At 45.1% G+C, this 20,770-nt stretch overlaps 1 protein-coding gene across 1 annotated transcript in view; it reads right to left on the minus strand.

Annotated features, from left to right (window-relative positions):
- Nucleotides 1–20,770, minus strand: part of LTBP4 (latent transforming growth factor beta binding protein 4) — a 1,311,633-nt gene that overhangs the window by 990,735 nt on the left and 300,128 nt on the right. The window contains exon 2 of the mRNA XM_078660637.1: nt 11,819–11,889. Coding sequence (XP_078516763.1) covers nt 11,819–11,889 — 71 coding nt within the window. The remainder of the gene's footprint in view (nt 1–11,818; nt 11,890–20,770) is intronic.

A 20,770-nucleotide genomic window follows, 5' to 3' on the forward strand; every position in this document is an offset into this window, starting at 1 on the left:
TAGAGAGGGTGTGGGAGATTTTGAAGGAGAACGTGTTTCTAGGTTTGTCCCTTTTAGTGACGCACAGCTTGAATGGACTCAATCTGAACTGGAAAATGACAATGTGTTGCAAGAAGCTGTTCCTCCACGTTTGAGATTGGACACTACCGAACCTGAACTTTTGTTTACGGACCAAACTGTGCCGACTAAATTACGTTACAACCTCCGATCTCGGAATAAATAAAGAGACTTTGAACATTATTTTTTTCCACACTGAGATCAAAAAGAGACAATTTCTTCGAGTATTTTGCATTTGACTTTTGTTTTTCTTTTTCTCTTGCTTTTCCTGAAATTGTATTATGGTTATCTGATAAATTTTTGATTGGTTACCATTTGCCAGTTGCAGGGTCACGAAGGAGTACCAACGGTTCAGTTTGTGACCTGAGTAGTGGCAATAGGTCTGCAGGACTTGCGGTGTCCCTACAACCTGCTAATAATCACAGCTGAAGTACTCTGTCAAGATTGCGTGAGCAACATTAGAAAATGAAGATTGTATTGAGGAATGACGATAAAAGGCAATAGATGAAAAACCGATACTATAGAATGTTGTTCTCCAAGTGTGGTATAGCTTTATCTATTTTAATACTTTTATGTATTCTATTAGCTACTATATTCTGGTTTGTTCCTTCTACACAATTGACGTCTGCACCAACTTCTCAACCTATGCTTTCCTTTACTACTGTTTCTTCGCACCAATTTCATACTTTGCCTGAACACGAACAGATAAGGAGATCAGAGTTTGTCAACAATTCGTTTATTCAGCTGTTGCATCAGCATCAGTTAGTAGTCAATACCTCTAATTGTTGGGTGTGTGGTCTTATGCCTCATACAACAGATAGAGGCATGCCATATTTGGTTTTGCCCTTTAGTCTTAATGGTTCTGCATGGGCTTTCCAGACTATGTTCATCTATGCCAATGAGGTATATCCTTTACGTTCCATGAAAGACAATCCGAGCAATAGTGCCTTGATAAAGGGAATAGCCGATATGATCAGAGATATTGATGCGTACAAGGCTTTCCCTAAGGATGAGGTAGGTGCTGCCTTACATTGGTTGGAATGTGACTGGATACAGTGCTAAGTTGACAGAGAAGGAGAGACGAAAAAGGTCTCCTCCTATTTGGATTGTGCCACATCTAGGTCAATTTTGCTTACAGGGTAATGGTCGGAATCCGAGAGCTCAGTTAGGTAAAAGTGTTTGTGATCACACCTACGTTTATGCATCCAGAACTTCTCCACCGTTTGTGCCAGCTAAAGGTACATATTTTGTTTGTCACGACAGAGCCTACACTTGGTTGCCATCTGATTTTTCAGGAACGTGTTATGTGGCGTTTCTGCTTCCCCCGACATATACTGCCTCCTCAGACTATCATAGAACAAGATATGGTAGAGGTGTCTTCGATCAGGAAGATACTGCTGCACAGGAAGTAGGAGACTTCTTTAAGGGTTTCCTGCCCTTTTGGGGTCCTATGATGTATAGTAGGCATATTCGACAGCTTGTCCGCGTAGTTGAAGCTACCATTAACGAAACAGCTGGAGCGTTGAGTAATATTACAGCGGAGCTTCAAGTGGACCGCCTTATGACTTTGCAAACCGTATGGTTTTAGATATTATACTTGCAGATCGAGGAGGAGTATGCAAATTGATCGAATCCAGTTGCTGTATATACATACCAGATAATTCCCCGACAGTGTACCAGGCCATCTCTAGATTGCACAAGATCTCTGAGTCTATTCACGTAGACGAAGGAGATTGGTCATTGACAGGATGGTTTTGGGGACTAATGTCCACATGGGGATGGAAGATCTTGACGTTCCTTGGTATGGTTTTGGCTATTCTCTTCTCTTGTTGCCTTTGAATCCAGTGTGGTCCCGCCATTTGTAGTCTTTGTGCTACAATCTGTGTGAGAAGACCCGTCCCGAGAGAAGTGAAGGCTAATAAGATGATGTTACAGCAACACGTTGATGCCCTGATGAGAATAGATATAGACCTAGATGCAGGTTGACATGAGTTTAGGTTATTGCCTACGTAATGGCAAAAGGAGGGTCTGTGGTGCTGTAATTCTCAAACCTGACTCCATTTTAGTCTTGCCCTCACGTAGGCCTGTGAAGTAGGCCCAACGAACAAGTGGTCTGCCCTTCTGAGTTCGTGCATATATTAACTTGGGTTTTTCTGACTCTGAATGAACTGCATAGAGAGAGTAACCCTTTTTCACCTGAAACTGACCTTTTGCAAAAACCAGTTTCACTAGCTGATCGTTGTCTGAGTTTTTCAATCACGGTTCAGGACCTCGTTAACCTTTAGTTTCCTTGCACATATCTTATCCTAAACAATATCTAAATTGTTTCTTTCCTTACGACTTTCTTTTCTAAACATGGGTTTTTGCCATGTGTCGTGACTGCCATCTGGTGTTGCCTTTTACTAGGCCTCAGAAGTTAGTCTGCGAGCAAAGCAGTCTGACCTTTTTTGGGTCATATATACATGAACTAAGGTTTTGTTCGTGCACTGGAGTTAATTTCAGAAGCTGGCCTTTCACCTAGAATTGACCCTGCCAAGCCAATTTCCCTGCAAGATCGTTATCCACTTTTCCCAATCACCATTCAAGACATTTGTTAACTTTTAAGTTTCTTTACGCTTTCAATTAAGGGTTTGTTCGGCCCTTCCAGATTAATATTTAGATATGCCTAAATATTAACTTGTGGGTTGGGACACTGTAAAATGAGCTTTACTGTATGATGCTGTGTGATGTCATGTATTTTCTATTGGTTGAATTTTGGTGCAGGGGCGTGCATTTTAAATGTACCTTTTTGTGTATAAATAGGGATGTCTCGCCTTAGTAAAATTGAGCAGTTTCTTGAGTTGTACACCGTGTTGTATTACTGGGATTTCTGCTACTAGCTGCAGCTAATAAATTTGATCTCTGACGCCACCTAGAAGTATTCCGTGTCTCTGTATACCAAGGCAAGGGAACCCAGGGGACTTTGGGCATGTCCCTGGCGCCGCTGGGTACTTGAAAACCCAGTTCTTCACCCTAGATTAGTAAACCTGTATATTTCTGATGATTGAAGAGTCCGTTGTGCAAGTATTTATTTCCTAGTACACCACTAAGATATATTGTTGCCTGTTTGACCAGACGTATATTGGCCTGGTTTCATTCGGCGTTGACTTCAACTAAATTCTAAACTGTTTTAATACGTTTGTTTTTATGACACACTGTCCTGATGATTGCCCCGGTCAAGTTTACCTTTGAGCTGAAACGTCGACCTGTACATATGTAATATGGACCACATATTGATTTTGTTGATTTTTGGATTCTAATGCCATCTTGTTGTTGGATCCAATGTACCGTGCTCTTTTGTTCAGTTGTTGACTTAATGGCAGCCTAGAGCTTTATATAGTCAATTTCAGCATTATCTGTGTTTTCTTCAAATTGTTGCTTTGATTAAAATCCTTTTGTGACCAATTCTGAATGATCTAAAGTACAATATTTTAGCTTTCTAATGGTTTTAACTTTTGACGAAGGGAGTATTTGGGTATTTCTCCTCTTTTTTTGTTTCGTGTTTATGTACGTACGTGTTTTCGGTTGCTTGTGTAATAGACGTACTTACCTTTTTAATCAATAAGTGTTTTCATTCATGTTTATAGTCTCATTCCTTGCCGGTTGAGGTTATCCTAAGTGAACCACAGTCATTTGTTGACATATAATTACCCTGGTACTTAGGGTTACAGGGTTGGCTCCGTAACTTGATATTATAATTTTTCTTCTAAAATGTATTTTTTAGATCTAGTCTTTGAGACAGATTTGGCTGTCTTGAGCTGCTAATACTTACATTTTAGACTTTCACCCATCGCAGAATAAGCAAGGGGCAGGTAGCCAGTACATATTACCTCTTGGCTACCTTGCCTTTGAATGACAGCATGAATCATGCACACATTGATCACATCACCTTAACAAGCATTTGCAAAGCAATAGGTCTCGCATTTACGAGAGTTTAAGCTATAGTCATTTACAATGGCAGTAGCCCAGACTCCTGTAAATCCGAGACCTATTTCACTTCAAAGAAGCTGCAGCCATTGTCCATGCTGCTTGAAAGTGAAAGCGAGCATGGCGAGGAAAGAACGTTGTGCTTGCAGTAGGAGAAACTCATTAAAGAAAATAGTGCTTACAGACTAAATAAATCATACCGTGTTGCAACAGAAGTAAAAAGGCCGGTCGCCATGGGAGGTAACAAATGCAGACAAGGCGGTACCAAGTAGGGACTAACAAGCCAAAAAAATGACTTGGAAGCCAGCATTTACAAAGAACAATGACACAAGCCAATTAATAATATGGGTTGAGAGTGGGCGGATCTTCAAAGCCATACTTCACTACTGCAAGCCTTGCAGCAGCGCATGGGCTGTCCAGGATCGACCTAAAAATAATTCCTTCCTCTAAGCTTCAAAGCTGGTTCATAGCACACTTTTAAAATGTTATTTTATGCTTATTTTCAATTTAAATGCCGGCTATTTATTTTGCCAACTATCCTTTCAAAATGTTATGATATAAACTGTTTAGGTGACATTGTAAGATTAAAGCTATTAACAATAAAATGCATGACTTAACCGAAAGGCTTACTGTTTAAATAACATCAATGGAAAATAGCTGCATTGGTGAACTTTTTTTAAATTTGACATTTTTATTGCATGCATAAGGCGGCCATGTTTAGATGATTACGTTTTTTTTTACGTGCATATGCGTGTAACAGTTTGGTTTTTTTTAAACAAAAAAACATTGCAGTAGCTTTACAGAGGTGTTGACTTTGAAAATGTTTTTTTATTTAACTCAGAAACAGGTACTTATGACATCTGATCCTGGAATGACATTTCTGATGCAGGCCCAGCAACATATTCTGACATGCCTGCTTATGGTGCAGGCAGTGGCGGGTTATCAACTGCCACTCACCGCTGTAACCTGAAGAAGGAGCATTTTTACACTTGAGTGCAGGGCAACTAAATCTTCTTTTTCTTCTCTCTCTCTTTCTGTAAAAAAAGTTTTTCCAACTTTGGAATTTCTAAAAAAGGTTTTACAAAACATGACATGAAGTTGAGAGATACTTCTCTTTTCAAATTTGCACACGCCTTGTTGTGCACCTATTTTGCACGCATAATTACTTCTTGCTCCTTTCCACAGCTGCAAACGGGAACATGCACAATTTGTGCACATTTCCCAATCAGCATTAGTTTTAAACTAAGTGGAAATATAATTTGCTCCTATTTTGATACCATCTCTAGGGTTTAAAGGACCTTTCCTGTTATAAATACATTAACTCTGAAACCATCAGAAACCAATTTTGATTCCTAGTTCCCCCTAGAGCAAACAGTATACTGTTTGGCAGATAATATTTTCTAGGATTAGGAGAGCCAGATGTGGGGGCCGTTCGTTCTCTTATAACTCGTCCAAACTTTGGAACTCCCTCTCCTTACATCTGCGCTCAGAGTCCAATTGACTCTCCTTCCGTAAACAGTTAAAAACCTTGCTTGAGGAGGAGCTTAGCGGGCATCTGTGATGGCCGCGTGAGCTCGGAGCTCTCCGGACCCCCGCCACTCCCGGCATAATATCCTGAAAATATCCTGGATTCTTAAATGGATTATTGAAGAGGAACCTGGGCTGACCTCAATACTGGTTTCGGATTTTGAATTGGACCGGGGGCACCGAAGATACGTCGAATCGAACTTTCCGAGGCCCGCCTCGGGGCACTCCCGGGACTTGGCGAGGCTCTGATGCCGTGTCTAAGTGGAACAACAGCGGCAGTGGGATTCGACTCATGAGTCCCCCTCTTAACTTTCGGTTTCGATTCCCACTCTGACTACGTCTCTCTACCGATGTGTCTGGCCGGTGGCTGACCCAACAACGAAGCAGTGTAAGGGAGCCTTTCGCTCAATTTGGATCTGTCCGGGCCGTCTCCCACCTTGACTTGCCCCCGTTGGTGATTTCTGGACGGTGGCGCCCTGTTTTTTGGCGGCCATTTTCACCAGGTCGCGAGGGTCCCTCGGGGGCTCATTCTCCGCCATGTCTGGCAGAGGGGACCAAGAGAGACGGAAGGCCAAGACCCCCCTTCGTGGGGGCCCGGTCCAGTCTAACATCATGGACCGGTATACCCAGTCTAAAGTGTCCCCGGATGCCGTCATATCTACCCCGAGTGCAATGGGGGACCCGATGGCGGAGCTATCCCTACAGGACGTCATGGGCGCCATCTCTAACATGAAGGAGACTATCGGCCAACAGTACGAAGCCTTGGCTCACAAATTCGACACTGTGGCCATTGATGTGAACTTGATTCGGGCTGATCTGTCTAAGACCAATGAGAAGGTGACGTCATTGGACCTCAAGACGACTAGTCTCACGACCTACGTCTCGGAGCTTCAGACGGAGATTGGCAATCTTAGAACGGCGAACGATTTCATGTCCCATTGTCTGGAGGATTTTGAGAACAGGGCACGACGCTGTAACGTGCGTGTAATTGGCGTTCCGGAAAATCCTGAGGCTCACTCCGTTGATCTCCTTGTTGAGGACCTGGTTCAGAACTACCTTGCTCCGTCTGGGTTAAGCAAATTCTTTGCGGTGGAACATGCCCATCGTGTTCCGGGTGGAAAGGGCAAGCCAGGCGCGCCGCCGAGGCCCATCGTTGCCAAGCTTTTTCACTACAGGGACCGAGACGCTATCCTGCAGGCCTCGAGAGTGAAGGGCCCGGTGGCTTTTGAGAATGCTACTGTGAATTTCTATCCGGACTTTTCTCAACTGGTCCAGAGACAGCGAATGGGCTTCCGTGGAGTCAAGAAGCGTCTCCGAGACTTGGGACTGAAATATGCCATGTTTTTTCGCACCAGGCTGCGAGTTGAGTACAATGAGCGGACATTTTTCTTTGATCGACCTGAGACCGTCAGTGATTGGCTGGATTCCTTGCCGGATCGGACTAACCTGACTGATCCCGCCGAGCTCCCGGGTGGGGCCGAGGGTGGCGTGGAGAGCTGACAGCAATATCTCTGCCTCCGTAACAAGACAATTTCAGCTGGGGTTCCGTAGTTGTGTGGTTTTTGTTTTCTGTGTCTCCCCATCTTTTTCCTCCCTCGGGGTGGCGGGTGGGACATGGGCCCTTTCCTCCTCCGGGGTCTTTCTGTAGAATGGGGTTGTTTGGGCGACAGGCACACTGCATATTGGGGTGGCTTTCTAGTCTATTGCAGGGGTGCAGGGTGGGGGGTGTTGCGTTGGGTGTTGGGGGGTGGGTTGGTGGGGTGTTTGTGGTTGTGTTTTGTTTTTTTCAAGGCGATGTAATGTTTGCAACTTTATTTTCAGTGTCTTGCTCTTTGTGGGGTGGCTCCTGCATCACATGTTGGGATGGGGGTTGATGGGTTGAGGTTTGTTTCGTGGAATGTCAATGGTTTGGGGGATCGTATAAAACGGGGGGTGGTGTTGCGATATTTGCGACGACTGTCTCCTGATATTGTGTTTTTGCAAGAGACACACCTAGTGGGTAATACTTGTCATGCGATGAATAGGTGGGGCTATCGTCTTGTTGCACACTCGGGGTTTACTACGGGCTCCAGAGGGGTAGGCATCCTTGTCCGGTCTTCCCTTCCCCTTGAGATAGACGAGTTACTCCTGGATGATAGAGGGCGCTATGCCGCCCTCGTGGGACGATACGAGGGCAAGACCCTTTCCCTATTTACCGTTTATGTACCCCCTGGCCTGCAGACCTCCACCTTTTCTGATGTTGGCCGAGTGCTGTTGGGACTTCCTGATGGTGCTCTTTTCCTGGCTGGTGATTTCAACTCTGTTCTCTCGGGTTTGGTTGATCGTCACCCCCCCAGGGATACCCCTTCGGCCCAAGCTTGGCTGGGTGGTTTCCTGGATACCTTTGGTTTGGTGGACTGCTGGAGACTTCTGCATCCCACCCAGCTCCAATATACTTTCCACTCCGGGGCTCATGGGAGTTTGTCCCGCCTTGATTATTTCCTCATGCCAGCGGCGCAGGCTTCCTCGGTCCGGGAGATTAGACACCTGGCCCGGGGCATCTCTGACCACTCCCCGCTCTGGCTCTGTTTTGAAATGGGTATAGAAGCGGTGGGGCGGGTGGCACCTATCAATCCTTGGTACTTGAGCTCTCCTGGGACACGTGATCAACTGCTCAAGTCCTTAGACCACTACTTTCTGGACAACGAAGGGTCCGTCTCCTCTGCAGTGTCCCTATGGGAGGCCTTTAAGACTGTGATTCGTGGGCAGGCCCTATCTCTTATCGCTGAAACTAAGAAGGCAAGGAATCGGGAGGTGGTGGTTCTGGAAACGGAAATACTTGGGTTGGAGGCTGACCTGGAGTCGGGTGTTACGTGTGACAAACTCCATGCCCTTAGTCTGAAGCAATTTGACTACAAGTCCCTGGTCACGGATGCTGCCAAGAAGATGTATAGGGAACAACAGGGCCGACTTTACGATGTTGGGGATAAGGCGGGTAAATTGCTTGCCTGGTTGGACAAGAAGGAAAGAGCGAATCGTGTTGTGCCTGTGATTCAGACTTTGGATGGTGTGAGAGTGACTGACCCGGGTGAGATAGTGGAATGTTTTGCGGATTATTTCCGTACGGTTTATTCCCCGGTGTCGGCTAGGGACGAAGATGACTCCCACTTCTTGTTGCGTGATATAGATCTGCCCTGCCTTTCGGAAGTGGAGCGGGTATCTATGGAGGCCCCGTTCTCTACGGACGAAATAGCGGCGGCAATTCGATCTCTCCGTTCGGGCAAGGCCATGGGCCCGAACGGCCTGCCGATTGAGCTATACAAACTGCGGCCTGATAAGATTGCGCCCTATCTTCGAGCGATGTTTCGGGAATCCCGTGATCTAGGCACGCTCCCCTATGACCAGCGTCTGGCCACGATAGTGGTTATTCCTAAAGAAGGTAAACCCCGAGACCTTTGTGCGTCATATAGGCCTATCTCCCTGTTAAACGCTGAGCCTAAGGTTCTAGCCAAGGTTCTTGCCACTCGTCTGCTGGTGGTCATCGGTGACTTGATTCATCCGGACCAATCCGGGTTCATCCCGCACCGTAACACGGCCCTTAACCTGCGACGCCTTCATGGAGTCCTTGCGAGGGCGGGGTCTCTGACGGAACCGGCCATTTTGGCTTCATTGGACGCCTCGATGGCCTTCGACACGATAGAGTGGCCCTACCTTTGGGCTGCCCTCGCGAAGTTTGGTTTCGGTCCGGAGTTTATCGGATGGGTGAAACTGTTGTATACCAACCCCTTGGCGCAGGTCGTTGTTAACGGTCGGGTGTCGGTACCCTTTTCCCTTGGTAGGGGGACCAGGCAGGGATGTCCCTTGTCTCCGCTGCTTTTTGCTCTCGCGTTGGAGCCGCTCGCTGCGTGGCTCCGATGGGAGCCGTCTATCAAAGGTATACGGTGGTCCCCCGACTTTGAGGATCGCGTTTCGCTTTACGCCGATGATATTCTTCTCTATCTTACCTCCCCACGTAAATCTCTGAATGTCCTCTTTGACGTCCTTACCTCGTTCGGCAAGAACTCTGGCTTGATTATAAACTGGGCTAAATCCTGTGTGTATGTTATTTCTGGCGGCTTGCCTCCGCTACCACGTAGATTTCCCATTCAGGTTACTCAAACGGGCTTTACATATTTGGGGATATTTATTACACTGGACTCGTCGCTCCGCTTCGAACGCAATCTCCTTCCCCCACTTCGTAGATTGAGGCTGGACGTGGCCCGGTGGCGTAAGTTACCTTTATCGCCGCTGGGCAGGGCCGCCCTCTTCAAGATGATGTCCCTACCGCGCTTTCTTTATGCACTCCAGAATTCTTTTGATATTATCCCTACTAGTTATTTCCGGGAGGTAGAGGGTTTACAGAGACAGCTGATTTGGGATGGGCGTCCGCGCATTGCCCTTGCGAAGCTCACCATCCCTTGGTATGACGGGGGTATGGCGCTTCCTGATATCAGAAGATATTACTGGGCCTCCCAGTTGTCCGCCATCAACCATTCGATGTACTCCCCTGGCTCGAATCCGGCTTTTGAAATGGACTAATTCCAATTGCCGGGTGGAGACTTCAATAGAGTGCTTTATTCCAGGGCGGCTGGGCTCTACCTTACGTGTCCGACTAGGATTGCTGTTAGTGTGTGGCGGGCTGCGAATGTGAGCATGGGCTGGGTTGATCGAGTCACGCTGGCGACTCCACTTTATGCGTCTGAACGTTTGGGTAGTCTCTGGACTACGAAGGGGTTTGAACGCTGGGACATGATTGGTATCTGTAGAGTGGGTGACCTTTGGGTGAACGGAGCAGTGAAGTCTTTCGAAGCCCTTCGGAATGAATATGAACTGAGTGACAGAGAGTTTTTTAGATATTTGCAGGTCCGTCATGCTCTGACTTCGGTTCTGGTTTCCGGTGCCGCCATCCCTGAATCCTCCCCCCTTGAAGATCGTATACTTGACGGTCATCTCCCTGATAGCACTATCTCTTTGAACTACAAGAAGTTGATCAACAATCGTGCGGATTTACTCGGCCGGCTTCGAGAAGTGTGGACTGGAGACGGGCTGGACTTGGACGACGAAGACTGGCAATCGGCTCTGTCTTCCCCGAAAGAGGTCGCCATTCCCGCCCGGCTCCGTCTTGTCCAGCTTAAGATATTACACCGTGTGTACGTTACTGGTCCTCGTTTGGTTGCAATGGGTTTCTCCCCGGATGGTTTGTGCAAACGTGGGTGCGGGATGAGTGCTACGTCTCTCCATATCCTTTGGGAGTGTTCGGAGGTGGCTGATTATTGGACATGGGTGCTTGCGGTGATGGCTGATGTTACTGGGATTGCCCTGTTGCCTGAGGCCCGGAGGTGTCTGCTGAACGTGTGGGAACCCAATGATTACACTGTGGCCCAGACGAGATGGGCGACCCTGGGGTACATGGTTGCAAAACGAGATATAGCGCAGCTTTGGGGCTCGCAGAGGCCCCCTGCAGTGTCTGTGTGGGAAGAAAATATGGACTGGTCTATGTTCAGGGAAAAGACAGTGTACACAGCTAGGGGCAGACCAGGGGCCTGGACGAAGATCTGGAGTCAGTGGAATGCCTATCGTGGGAACATCTGTACTCCTCCCCTGGTAGAGACCCCTGATGTCCCCTTGTCCTCCTGACTTGGCATTCCCGTCAGTTCGTTCATTAATCAGATGGTTTGCTTGACCTCCCCTCTGTCCCCCCACCCTGACTCATTCTATTGCTTGCAATTTGTATCTCCTGTTCGTGAGCTTCCCCCCCCCTTTAGGGCTGACTCTGTTCATTACTCTATTCGCCTTTGTTTTTGTGTTTGTTTTCTTTAAGTTTTTATTTAAACTAAGAAAAGTCTTTTATCCTGCTCTACACTCTGTGCGGCACTTTGTATCCTGTTCTCGCCTGACCGCTGGGGTTTCGACCACTGATTTTCTTGTATTGCACCATGCCTTGTTGTTAGCGGCCGGCCCGTGTGGTTGTGGGCCCGTGTTTGTACATATATTTTTGTGGCTCAATAAAAGTTTTTCAAAAAAAAACCTTGCTTTTTAATAAAACCTGAATAAAAATCCTACGGTTCACCTGGACGCGTTGTCTGTAGCGCTAGGACGCCTGAGGGTAGCTATCGCGCTTAACAAATGGTCTTTTAATTTCTTTTCATTTCAGCTGTGCTACAGTTTCACAAAAAATATGAGTCCTTGGAAACAGCCTAAAGAACAGCAGCATTTAGAACTATTTAAAAGACAGAACAATAATATTTACCTTTGGTACATTTCCCACTTTTGGGGGCCACACTCCACCCGGGACAGCACTCCTCTCCACACTGGTTTGGACTAAAACAAAAGAAAGAAAGAGTCAGTGGGTACTAGTAGAAAAGTTGAAATTGTAGTGGTTTGAAAAAACGATTACTTGATCCATTATCATGCAAGTAGAGTTAATGGCGCAGAATAGGAATGACATACAGAAGGTGGAATTATTGCACCCGTCAATGACTGCTTTCATTCTATTACAGGGCCATTTACTGGGCACATACACCACCTGCTTTTGGGAGGTGAAACTGTGCCTATGCTTTACAGCACCCGGCAATTTTGAGACCAGTAAAACAGCACCATTTGCAGTCCCATTTTGGCTAAACTTTTGAGTTTTCATTCGGAATAGGATTACCATTCAACTCTTGATAACGTGTGCTTGGATTAAAACTAAGTAAATGCAACCCCTATAAACTCTACAATGCTTTAAGACTGTCCAGATGTAATATCTCATATTGGCCTACTTTTGATGTCAGACTGTAATAAATTCTAGCAGGCAGCTTTTGTGTTTAATTTCAAACATTTTATTAGGTCAAAACATGTATTACGTTTACAAAGTATACACTAAAATGATAATAAAGGTATTACTATGTGAGAGAGAAAAAAGTTGGTCACACCTAAAATCAGATAAATGCACAATAAAGATAATGAGATCCGCCTTTATTTAAACCATATTAAACTCTCCCTAACCCGAGGGATATTCATGACACATTAATGTGGAACATGACACGTTTAATGAGTATTTCATAAGGTGAATAATACTTTTGAACTACATTTTTTAGGACGCTGACGTGTTATAAGAAGAAAAAAAATTCTATGCTATTGAATAATTCATGTGAGAATGTAGAGAAACATAACCCTTAATACAGTATGCTTTGCATATATATTGATTGGTGTTATGTTACTTCAGTGCATCAACTTCTCTCAGGAGTGGCCAGTATGCTGTAGGAGCAGGGGCAGGTGGGCTGGGAGAGGGAGGAAAGGGGCACTAGGTGCCACGGGGAATAAAAAAAACAAATTTTAAAACTAAACTGCGGCCGTCCCTTCGCGCTTGTCTGCTCCTCTTCACCTCTTCCGGAAAGCACAGGCTCCCAGGATGACCCGCAGCCAATCCTAAAGCTGCTCTAATGAATGAGAACAGCTTCAGGATTGGCCTGAGTGCCCTCGATTTACTCTCCAGGACAGACTGACAGACTGTAAGTTTGTGCCTGCCCTGTCCAACCCAGCTGCGTTGCTGGGTTGGAGAGAGCTTTCACCAGTAGCCAGGGCCGGACTGGGAACCAAAACCGGCCCTGGCAGAGTGTTTGGGCGGTCTCCCCAAGCCCCCGGGGTGCCGCCAAGCTCTTTGCCAGTGCCGGTTTTCGGCCGATTTTGTTACAGTGCCGATTTTGCAGCTATGCTGCATAAACGGCCATGTAACAAAATTGGCCCCCATGGGCCCAAAACCGGCTCCCACCCGTGTGGTGCACCGGGGCATTGCCCGGTGCCCGCTACGGCCAGTCCAGGCCTGCCAGTAGCAGCTCCTGGAGGGAGTGCTGTGGGGTGGTTGAGCGGGGCAGGGGAGGGGCAGGTTGGGGGGTAGTAAACTCCGGATTAAGGCCCAACGGAGTTCAGTAACTAAATAACTAAATAAAATGAATTACATTGCGTGCACTGCGATGCCAAACAGGCGATGCAGCGCGCAATGTCATTCGTTTTATTAATTTATTTCGTTACTGAACTCCGTTCGGCCTTAATCCAGAGTTTACTACCCCCCACCCTGCCCCTCCCCCACCCCGTCCCACCACCCGCAGCACTCCCTCCAGGATCCGCTATTGGCTTTCACTGCGCATGATGGTATGGCCAGCCTGAGTCAGCCGGCCAAACCATCATGCACAGTGATGGGAGTGCACTACCACTCCCCGCAGTGCCTGTCACAACCAGGCCTCACCCCCAAGACTCAGCAGGAAAGGAAAAATAAAACGAGTGTCGTTTTATTTTTACCGTTCCTGCCATTTTTGGGGCGGCGATGCTCCTCGGAGGAGCCGCCGCTGACTTCTGTATCCCAGCAGATTTATGTTACCCCTCTTGATTGCTCAGTGCCAATCGATCATTATGACCTCCTCAACCGACACTAATCCGGCTTCCGTGCAGGCCACAGCACGGAATCAGCCATGACACACCTAATTGATGACGCACTCCAAATTCTAGACCAAAACAGTACCTGCCTCCTCATCCTACTCGACCTCTCATCTGCGTTCGACACGGTCAAACACGAGAACTTACTCGATTTGCTGAAATTCAGAATGGGTATCTCTGGGACAGTACTCAAATGGTTCACCTCCTTCCTCCATAACCGGACCCAGAAATTCAAAACTAACAAAACCATGTCCACACCCGTGCCTATAACTCTTGGTATCCCGCAAGGATCCTCCTTATCCCCAACCCTGTTCAACCTAGTCATGGAGCCACTCACCACACTGCTTCATGCGTCTAATGTACAATTCCACATGTATGCGGATGACACCCAACTCTACCTCAAACTACAATCCCCTGAAGACCTCAAACTACTCAATTCTACACTTAAGGACACACAGACTTGGCTGGCTGAGAACCATCTCAAACTCAATGCTCTAAAAACAGAATTCTTCCTAATTGCACCCCCCTCCAAAATCCCCATCGCCAAGGATTGGCTGAAACACCTCACTGCATTCAATGTCCAACCTATCATTGTAGACTCAGTAAAATCCTTAGGTATCACCCTCGACTCCAATCTGAATATGCAACGAAATATCAGTAATGCAACCAAGGGAGCTAATTTCCAAATCAATACCTTGAGAAAACTGAAACCCTTCCTCCCAGCCAACGATTTTCGAACTGCAGTCCAAGCGCTAGTTATCCCTTGGATCGACTATGGAAGCGCCGCCCTCTGTGGCCTCCCCCTTTCAACAACTGCACCATTAAGAGCCTCCATCAATGCTGCAGCAAGGCTCATAACTGGATCAAAAAAACGCTCACACATCTCTCCTGACTTAAAATCGCTGAATTGGCTACCGTTTGAAGCTAGAATACATATGAAAATCGCTTGCATTACTCACAAGGCCTTACACCACAGCTCGCCCAGTTACATCGCTCAGAAGTTGACAATCTCCGGAGGCTCAAGAGCCACAAGAAGTGCAGAAACTCTCCTTTTGAAACCGCAAAGATTCCACAAGAAAAAAACATACAAGCGCTCCTTCTCAGGGATGGCCCCCAGGATCTGGAACGCCCTTCCCCCTGAAACCAGACTGATCTCATCCACTGCATTCTTCAAAAAAGAAGTCAAAGCGATCCTCCTGGCTAAATTCACTTGAACAGAAACTCTGCATACTATGTTTTCCTGTTTGCCTCTCCCTTGTATTACTATGCCTGTCTCTTGTATGTACTACTCTGCCTGTATCGTCCACTTTGCACAAATTGCCTTATGAAGTCCTCTCTCCTATTGTCCTCTTTGCATATGTATGTGAAGCGCTCTGATATCTGTTAAGAATCTTGTTCGCGCTATACAAAACTCTGAAAATAAAATAAATAAAAATATTTTATGACGAGGACCAATTTCAGTGATTTCCTAAATATGTGTGATGTGTCATTTTTGCAGTTATTATTTTAGAACAATTTAGGGCAAAACACACCAGAATTAAATAATACCAGTAGGTTGAGTGTTCTGTGCACTTCCAATCTCCGACTGTCTCCTTAAAGCCCACAGCACATAGAATTTCCTTTGTTTATTTCTATTAGTGAGATATATTTGTAGTTTGACAATTCATCCAAAATCGCTGCTTCAAGCAACAGCTGCACATAAGTCTTGATTGCTTGTTAGATTACTAGCCAAAGGAAGACTAAAGGCCTTGGATCCCCTTGCGGTGATTAGAGGATCATTTTTATATCTTAAGCTGCAGCAGCTCCTCCGCTATGGCGGGGGAGCGTCGCCCCACTGCTTTTCAGCAGTGTAAAAAAGGAAAATTAAATTGATAATAACTCGCTGTTATCATTTTATTTTTCCTTGCTGAAGCCAGTTTTGGGGCGGGTGGGTCTTAGCTGTCATCACTGCCAGCAGGGGGAGGAGAAGTGTGTGCACTTAAGTGCGCATGACAGTTTGGCCAGCTCTGTTGGACCGGCCAAACAGTCATGCGCACTTTGCATGTTCTCCACCGGGCTGTAATGCACAGCCAAGGTGGAGATCATGCACAGGCTCCCACTCCATGCCTGAGCGCCGAACTACGGCGCTCAAAACAATAATCAAAGTGTCGTGATTGGCTATGGGGAGCATGTTTGCTTCTAGGAAGAGAAGGGAGTACAGACAACAGAAGAAGACTACGGCCGTGGAAAGGTAAGTGAATTTTAATTTTTTATCTTAATGTTGAAAACATACTGAGCTCTCATTTGAGTTTACGCATATCAATTTTTTGCTTGACTATCACAGACCAAACTGCACGTTCTGCCAAGTAACGCATGTATTATGTAATATGTGATACCTACAGCCAGGCGTGTCTTTCTAGTCAAATATACCATGCAGTCTACAAATTGTGTTCTTATGCTTACCATTGGAGGTATGGGCCCTAATACATCTGCATACAAAGTTATGTTGGGTAGAAACCTGAGAGTAGAAGTGTCACTGATGTCATGGGGCTCCAGGGCTGCATGGACTAAAAACCATTGACAGTAGTAGATTTTGCACCTGATTTTGCAATAGAGGGGCAGATGAGGAATTAAAGCTCTACTTAAACACTTTGTGAACGGAAGTAGAATAAAGTAATGATAAATACCAGTAAAAAAATTGCAATCGCAAAGTTTAATAAAGTGTGTATGTTGCTGTAGGGCCCAGGACAAAAACCATTTGTATTGACGTTTCCCATTAAGACTAGCTCTTGAACTTGTACAAAATGTTGGTTAACTTTTTATTTAGTATTAAAATTAAATGTGCTCTTCTTGCGACCTCATTTAGAACAATTCCATTAAAGTGTTTCTGTACTTTGTCAGAAAATGCAGGTGCAACATAATGACAAAGTTATACAATTCCACTGGTAAAAGTGTAAAAAAAAAGTATGGGATCTTCGAACCAGAGTGCAATGGGTACAGCGCCAGTGAGATTTAGGGAGGGCCACACAAATAGCTAAAACAAAAAAAATCCTGCAACTTTTTTGTTGGCCTATCGCCTATAAAATGTAATAGACACACTTTAAATGAAAAAATAATGCAAGTTAACATAATCGGTAGGAAATGCACCATTTATCTTTATGAAAGCTCAGCTGGTTAATGCAATCCTACAGATGTCTGTGTGTGTAACCATAGAGTCAAAGAATTGAATTGTGGTGGATGCAGTGGGGAACAGTGACATAATTTATAGTGCTATGACATCCCAGCCTGTGACTAAAAGCACTGTCAATATGGAAGTCATTATTTTAAACTTGCATTACACAGTTTAAGATAAGCTGCCACAAAATGTGCAAAATGTTTACAGTGTTTTAAGATAAAACAAGTGCTTTCAACATATAGATATATATATATATTTTAGTAACACTCACTCAAACTGTGCCTAGTGCCTGAAATAAGTTGTTGAAGCCCATATATTACTTATCAAAAAGAATAAATCTTTGTCAGCAAGAAGCCTCAAATTACTCCATCAATTATAACCATGTACTTTCTCCCAAGCAGTCTTTATGTTTTCTGCTTAACCAGTGGCACACATGTATACTTCTTTCAGGTAGCAGGCATCCTGGTGAGAAGGCATATTTCTTCTTTCACTGTCTGCATCTCCCTTGGCATCACAGTAGACAAAAACCCTCCCTTTCAGTAGGAGGCGTCTCAAGTTTGACATTAATTGTTCAGGAACAGTTGTTTTTCAACTGTTGCAGGGTTTCTGTACTCACACAGAACTGTGCACAGAGGAGTGGAACCTCGGCAAATTAGGGTGTCCCAAAACTTACCTTAGCAACCAACTCACCCCTTACCGAGCTAGCTACAGTGTCTCATTGGACATATCAAACTCCCAATGTTTAGACAAACCAGAACATGAACTTACAGTACCTCAGGGTACGTGGAACTCATGAACACTCTTTCGTTATATTATCATTACAAACCAGAACATGGAGTAAAGAAGACACATGTGCATTTGAAATGTTTATTTACTAATGCCGTCTTCTCAGGCGCAGTATCTTAGATAATACAAGTATACTTATTATCAGTAGCAAAATTATCAGCATAGTTACTAAGACATAAAAAGCGAATGGTGACAGCATGTTAACATGCTGTAATGAATAAGAGTCAACAACACTTATATCTCACCCTCCCTAACACATATATTATATTATTAGCTAAGAAGGTCTCTTTGGGTTGTTTTAGGGCGGGCCCATACCTTAGTGTCCTAGCATGAAGGAATCACATCAGCATACACCAGCTCTCTCTGCATGTGCACCGCATCAAGTGTGTTAACAATTCTCGTGCAAAGCAATATCAATCCCGCCTCAAGCCCAAGTTGGCAAAGGCTGCACTTGTGTTATGACTATGAAGGCGTGGAGATCAGACCTCATAACAATTCCATATCGTGTTGCTCCTGAAACTTCAGCACTCTCCGTGCAGACATGGTTTAACAAACAAAACTGATATCAGAGCAATAACATATTATTCTCACATACACCACGGCAAACCACTAGGTTGAAAGCTAAGTCAACAATTAAGGGTCGTGTGCAGAAGTTGCAAGAAAGGAAAAATGGCGTTTAAATCTCAAATGTACCTATGCTAACTTAACACAATATAAGGATATATAGGAGCTATACAACACCCCCCCATGATCCGAGAACGGACTAAATAAGATAACAGAAGTGCCATCACATGAGAGCAGAATCCAATTATAAACGAGCATGAATAAAAATTCAATTATAAAAACTAATGCTAAAAAATAGCCCACAAGTATAATGTGGCTCAAGCCAATAGGCAAGCAAAAAAAAAATGTCTTGACCAAAAGTCAATAAAATCAAGGAAATGCTATCAATCAGCATGTCAATTTGAGGCAGTGTCTATGATAAGACTGTATATGAAAAGTAAGCTGCAACAGCCTCCAGGAGGAAGTCACTGTCCTCATCCGAAAACAGTTCAGCCATCCAATTTAAAAGATGAAAGGAACATACGTGATCTTCCAGCACCGGATCCTCTATAACCATCAGAGGACAGCTCGGTGGGTTTTCAAGAAAACTTTGTTCCAAGAAATTTTGCGCTGCCGACAACACATCCCAGGGACCCATTAGTCCATGTGCCACCGCCAAGGCCATAATCCTTTCGTCAGAACAAACCAACTCGTGAGCAATGATAGGACTCATCAGTTGATCAAAATCGACGTCAGAAGATATTGGTCCGCAGAGACACAAATCAATGGCCCAAAGGAAATCACAGGTCAGGCAGCGAAATACAGGCTGGACACAGGTGAAATAGGAGAACCGAAAAGATAATCCAAACGCCGTGCTTAGAGTCGCCAACGGCAGTGTGCCATAATAATCAAGCATGCGGTTGCGAAACCGCGTCAGTAGCAGCTGTGCGTGGTCTTGCACAGGAAGGGCATCCATATTTAAAAAGGCAGAAAACCACCAATGCGCCAGCCGCTAATGCAAGTAAAAACGGGAACCCTCCAAATAAGGACGAAAAAATAGAATGGAAGAAGGCAGGGATGACTCCAAAAATCTTCTCAAAGGAAGTCACGAGACCACCGCTAACAACTTAAAAAAAATGTGCTAGGCCCGTTGTGGAGGATGCGTTAAAGATAGAACGGACCATGGCTCCGAAATGCAAAGGCAAATCAGTGTTTAAAAGAGCCTGAACCTCCGTACGGGTGTTAGCAATGTGAAGCACGAAAGTTTCACGGGCCGAGCTCAAGGCCACCTCTTTCTGGGACAATAGAGCTCTTATTCTAGCCATGCCGCTGAATTCTGCTCCCAAGGTCGGTATCCGTGGCCAAATGGAAGACTCCCTATGTTCACGTGTGGGAGGATAAAGAACATTTCTGCAGCAAATAACTCGCTCACTTACTGTTACTATGAAAGCTATACCTTTAATTAAACCACAACAGTTTTCATTATTGAGCATTAAATAACTACCATTCTCTAACAATTTAAACGTGGGGATGATAGCAGGAACTGGCGTGCCCTGTAAAACGCAAGCCATATTCGGTCGGTCCTTGTTACATGAACCGTGTAACTGTATGTGTCTGCACATTAAAGAATGATCTGGCGTCTCAGTACACTCATCCCCTGTTAGATAAACTTCTTGTTCATCCTTGAAACATCTGTATGTGTATGGGAGTGACCAGACCTCATGAAGAAAACCGCTACCTAAGGGTTCAAAACGACCTATTGGCACATATTTCATACAATTCGAAAACTTATATAAAGCAAAAGGCAGTGTTATTAAACCGTGGATAAGCCACGTAGCAGCAGTGGCTTCTGCCACAGAAAAAGGTAAAGATTCCAACCTTTCAATATGTAGCATAGAAAATGAAGCATCACGCATTGAAAGCAAGCGTTGTTTGTCTGTCAAATTAAACGGTGCAAATAAAGAGGAAACGTTCATGTATCCCCAGGGAACTTTACCCATTTTCAGAGTCTGAAGTGTCCATGCAAACTGCATGATTGACCGTAATTGATTTTGACCATGGTATAATACTGACACTTCATCATGCACAATATCAACAACAGACGACACAATATTATCTAATGTGTAAATTCTAGAGGAAAGCACGTTAATGCTATTGTCAACAACTGCAAGCACTTTCTCAAGATTCGCCTGATCAATAGCCCTAAGGCGTGAAGCAGCCTCAATCTGTGACAGTTTCCAAATTTCATTGTAAACCCCATATAACCACCTTTTCGACCTGCCACTAGCTGGGCCTTTAATGAAA

This window comes from Lissotriton helveticus, chromosome 9 (assembly GCF_964261635.1).
Source record: "Lissotriton helveticus chromosome 9, aLisHel1.1, whole genome shotgun sequence".
NCBI lineage: Eukaryota > Metazoa > Chordata > Amphibia > Caudata > Salamandridae > Lissotriton > Lissotriton helveticus.